Source organism: Cystoisospora suis (assembly GCF_002600585.1).
Source record: "Cystoisospora suis strain Wien I chromosome Unknown contig_887, whole genome shotgun sequence".
Lineage (NCBI taxonomy): Eukaryota > Apicomplexa > Conoidasida > Eucoccidiorida > Sarcocystidae > Cystoisospora > Cystoisospora suis.
Genome location: NW_027153688.1, coordinates 1 through 5,130, shown reverse-complemented (window position 1 = coordinate 5,130; position 5,130 = coordinate 1). Strand labels below are relative to the sequence as shown.

Below are 5,130 nucleotides of genomic sequence, written 5' to 3'. Positions count from 1 at the left end.
AAAATCTCTCTTCTCTCGGCTCCTGATGGAGAAGATACTCCTACCTTCTCTCTCTTTCTTCATGCGGCCAAGCTCGCCTGAGAGAGAGAGAGAGTTGTCTCTCTTCCTCCTTCTTCAAGAAGGACGTAAACTTAACTTCTTCTTTGCCTTCTTCATCTTCATTTTGAGAGAAGAGAAGAAGAAGTAGAAGGAGAAAGAGAGAAAGAAAGGAAGTTTGTGTGGGTCCTTTTTAAGCAGAAGAAGAAAGAAAAATCTCCATTCACAAAGCATACACATACAACACTCAAACACAAAGCAAAAGGAGAAGAAGGAGGAGACGGAAGAGGAAAGATTCTTTTCTCTCTTCTTATTTTCTTTTTATGATTAAGAAAACTCTCCTCCTGTCGCCCTCCTGCTAAGACCGCCCCCCCCCCCTCCGGCACTGTAAGATTCTTATTCTCTCTTTCTTTCTTTTTCTTCTGATCCCCTTTGAGGACTAAACAGTAGCAGCAGCTGGGGCATGATGCACTCCCACACAAACGAAAAAGTCCCTCCTCTTCTTCTTCCTCTTCCTCTTCTTCCTCTTCTTCTTAGGATGATGCTGTGAAGGATCTTCTTTTTCTTTTTCTTTCTTTGAAAAATTATCTCAAACAAACATACTCATTAAACATAGGTCGAGATATATCTATATAGATAGATAGATAGAGATATATACACCTATACTCCTGTATATACATATGTCTACCTATATATATATATAGGTATGTATGAATATCTGGATGTGTGTATGTATCTATTCCTACAGCAGGTTGTATTTGTATGTGCGTGGGTGTATATATATGAACATATATAGAGAGAGATCTCCCTGTACATTCATATATGTATAAAAATACCCAAATCTCTATCTATGTATAGACAGATAGCTGCATCTATCCAGCGTATACCAGACATACACATACACAAAGAAAGAAAGAAAGTAGAGAAGAGTCAAAATAAGAGTAAGACAGAATAAGTGCTTGAAGAGATAGAAGAGAAAGGATTAGATACAAAAGCGAAAGGAGTAGATACAAAACACACTAGATTCATGCCCCAACTGCCTCTACTGAAAAGCTAGATCAAAGGCAGATGAAAGACTGAGAAAGATAGATAAATAGATAGAGATAGATTAAAGAAAGATAGATAGATCAAAGACAGATTTGATCTATTTATCTTGAATCTGTCGGAGAGACCTTTTTATTCTTGTAGTAGATAATAGGGTTCTTAAAATGACGATAAGGATGGAGGAGGAAGACCCCTCTGTCTCTCTGTGTGTCTCCCTGTCTCCTTGCTGTTTATGACGAGTCTACTAGTGACGATAAGAAGAAGAAGAAGAATTTGCAGCGCATGCACCACGACGTATCAGAACACCTACCGTAAAAGAAGAAGAAAAAAAGAAAGAAGAGTGAGAAGGAGAGAAATGCAAGAATTCGTTGACTGAGAATTAAGTGACAAAGATCAATGAAGAAGAAGAAAAGGGGGCACTTCAGACAGACAAGAAGCGGAAGAAGAAGAAGAAGGATGAAAAGAAATAAACCAACACAAAAGATGAGAGGAAAGAGAGAGACAAAAAGTGAGAGATACACAGAAAGATACATGCATAGACAAAGCATGTAAATGAAGATATAGATAGATAGAGATAGATAGATAGATAGATATAGATATAGATATAGATAGATCTCAACGAATCGATAAATCTATAATGAACTCGATATCAGGAAACTATCTATCAAAAAATGAAAGAAAGAAATACCCCCGGCTTTCCTGACATTTCGTCTATCCTTGCGAAGGAAAGCTTCATCTATCTCTCTTTCATTCTCTCTTTTTCTGCATGGAGAAGGATGCCTAAGATATGTCTAGGTTGTCTCTACACTCTCTCTGTGTGTGAAGTGTTTCTTTCTCTTCTTTCTCTTCTTTCTCTTCTTCTTTCCCTTCTTCTTTCCCTTCTTCTTTCTCTTCTTCTTGTAGCACATCCCATTGACCATATTGACTATGCTTTTGTGCTATTTCTTCTTCTTCTACTCGTTAAGCTGGAGAAGCTGATAAAGATAGGAAGAAAGAAAATGCAACTTTTCTCCTCGATCTTGACCTTCTTCTTCTTCCTCTTGTTGTCCTCGAAGAAGAGGAAGACGACCGCATTTATACACATACAAGACAAGCAGACAGAGAGGGAGAGAGAAATCTGTATCGATCTATATAGACCTAAAACGATATAAAAAGAGAAGAATGGAATGACTGAAGAGTAAATTTCCTCTTCTTCTTCTTTTGCGTGTTGTCCGTTGTCTCTTTCTCATCTGTAAGAGAAACAAGAAGAGGAAGAAGAAGAAGAAAAGACAAATCGACCTCTCGCTTCCCAAGAAAACAGAAAAATCCCAGCCACAGCAGGACCAAGAGCAACAGACAAATACAACTCCCCACACAGACAGACAGAGAGAGAGAGAGATAGATATAGATAGATATAGATAGATATATAGATATAGATAGATATATAGATATATACATATAGATGGACATAGCGACACAGAGATAGATCTCTTGATCTCTTGAACTGTGTACATAATTACAAATGTATAGAGATATCTAAATGCATAAGAATGAATGAATGAATGGATCGATTGATAGATTGACGAGAAACTGAGGGGGACGAAGAGATATTTGGACTCGTCTTTCTTTCTTTCTACTCTTCTTTTTCTTTTCCTTCTTTTAATGCGAATGATGCAAGTTGTCTGTGTGTATGATAAGCACCATGAGAAATTTCTTCTCTGATCTCTAGATAAAGATTCCAACACTTAGAATCTTTAGACATGACGTCATAGGATCGTCACCTCATTCCTACAGAGAGAGAGAGAGAGATGTGCTACTAAGTCACTATCTCTTCTCGATCTCTCTTTCTTGTTTCTACAGCTTTCTTTCTTTCTTGCTTGCTTGCTTTCTCTTTCCTGATGGTGTTAATGATGAAAAGAAGAAGAAGAAGAAGGAGAATAAGAAGATAAGAAGAGGTAGTAGTCGATTCATCTTCTTCTTTCTCTTGTTTTCCTCATCTCCATGTTGTCCTTCTCATCCTTGTGCTTGTATTGCAGAGGCTTACATAGCTCCCTACCCCTACTCTTACTCTTCAAAATTCTTCATCCTCGTCAACATCTCTCTTCTTTCCTTCTTCTTTTCTTTTCTTCTTCTTCTTCTTCTTCTTCTGCTTCGTCTCTCTCTCTTTCTTTCTTTCTTTCTTTTCATAAGACAACCCCAGTGGTAGTGATAGTAGGAGGAGGAGGAGGCAACGTCATCGTCCACATCAAAAGAGAGAAGGGGAAAGGAAAGAACCCCTGACATCCTCCTCCTTCTCACCTATTTACTAGTTATCTCTCTATTTCTCTATCTAAGTATTTTCCTATCTAGATATCTATCTCCTCATCTCTCTTTCTTTCTGTTCCTCTTTGTCTGTGTGTTCTGCCACTCTGAGTCTATTTGGATGGGCTTTAAAAGAGACAGCAGAAGAGAGCTTCGTGTCTACGACGGCGAGAAGAAGACTTTTCTTTTCCTCCTCCTCTTCCTCCTGCTAGATTCTTGTCTTTCTTCTTCCTCTTCTTGTGAGTCTCCTCACTCGAGGGTCCCACCCCCTCTCCATCTGGAGTAGCTAATTGTCTTCTTCTTCTTCTTTCTTCTTCTCCTCCTTCTGAAAGGTCATCGTCGTCATCCTTATCATCTCCTTTTTCTTCTCCTTCTTCATCTTCCTTGCTCCGTAGGGTCTTGCAGGGAGGGCCGACCATGCTAAGAAAGAAAGATTTCTCTCCTTCTGTCTCGAAGAATCGCGCGGATTTGCGAGGGGTGCCGAGACACACCGCCGCTGCGAAATTGAAGAAGTTTGGAGCAACAGAAAAATCCATCGCACCTTCTCGTCTTCTCTTTCTTTCTTTCTTAAGCTCTCTCTTTCTCTCTTCTTCTGTCTTTATCTTTCTTCTGCTTCTTCTACCTCTTTCTGTCTTCTTCTCCTATCTCTCTCTTCATGTATCTGCGTGTCTATCTCTTTCTTTCTGTCTGCTTCTCTCTTTTCTGCTTCTTCCTATCCATCTGATCTCCCTCCTTGTACACGGACGTCGAGAAAGAAGAAGAAGAAAAAGAGAATTCTAGATGAGAAAGAAAGAAAGAAAGACTGATGAGGCAGGGAGGTGAGGCACACGTCGCCGTCAATTACGAGAAGAATGAGAAGGATGAGAAAAATACGAGGCTGAAAGATGGATGGATGGACTAACTACTAGAAGTACCATTACTCATACTTTTACTGCTACTTGTTGGGCCACATGCACTATTCTCACTCAATTCAAACGGACAAGCAAGGCGTGATCGATCGACCGATAGAGACTTCTTCTTCTTCGTCTTCTTTCTTCTCTTCTTCTTTTCTTAGCAAAGTTCTCTCAAAGACATGTCTATCTTTGGAACAGAAGAGAGAAGAAAGAAAAGAAGCAAACACGGAAAGACAGAAAAAGAAGAAAATACAGAAGAAGAGAACGACCTCCACAAATTTACATGGAGAAGAAGAAGAAAATGAGAAGAAGAGACAGAAGTCTCTCTTTTCTTCTTCCTTCTGCAGACACGACAAGTGAAAGGAGCGAAGAAAGGAGGATGATGGCACGAAAGTCACTCGCCCTCATACTTGTCGTAGTAGCAGTAGCAGTAGTAGGGATGGCTTGCAACGAGCGGCTAATTCACTGGCTGGTAGACAAGAAAAGATCACAAGAAGAGGAAAAGGCAACGAGTGAGTGACCGAGAGGGGGAGACAACAGCAAACATACAGACAGACCACTTCATATTCCTAGCAAGAAGATGACAAAGAAGACGATGAAGAAGAAGANNGGAGACAACAGCAAACATAGAGAGAAAGCAGATAGATGAATGAAAGATAGAGAAAGGAAGTGAGTGCTTTATGGGAATGGAACGGGTACCGATTTTTCTTTTCTTCTTGACTCTTCCTCGTCTTCTTTTCTATCGATTGATCGATCGATTGCTTCCCCCTCCATCACTCGATAAATGGATGGATGGATGAACGGTCAGCATGGAGGTAGCGGTTGGATGGTGACTAGTCAGTAGACACACCTCGATGAGAGAAGGGGGGCTGGGGGG

The 5,130-nt window shown here is 40.1% G+C and overlaps 1 protein-coding gene across 1 annotated transcript; it reads right to left on the bottom strand.

Annotated features, from left to right (window-relative positions):
* Positions 1–10: 10 nt before the first annotated feature.
* On the bottom strand, positions 11–5,055 carry CSUI_002127 (uncharacterized protein). Its single transcript, XM_068062329.1, has 2 exons — positions 1,391–5,055; positions 11–282 (listed from the first exon to the last, which is right to left on the bottom strand). Exon 1 carries the CDS (start codon positions 2,571–2,573, stop codon positions 2,208–2,210), a length of 366 nt encoding a protein of 121 aa, XP_067925695.1. The 5' UTR covers positions 2,574–5,055; the 3' UTR covers positions 11–282; positions 1,391–2,207.
* Positions 5,056–5,130: the final 75 nt, after the last annotated feature.

Excerpts from the sequence above, each read along its gene's own strand:
- CSUI_002127 (XM_068062329.1), bottom strand. The coding sequence starts at position 2,573 with ATGTACACAGTTCAAGAGATCAAGAGATCTATCTCTGTGTCGCTATGT.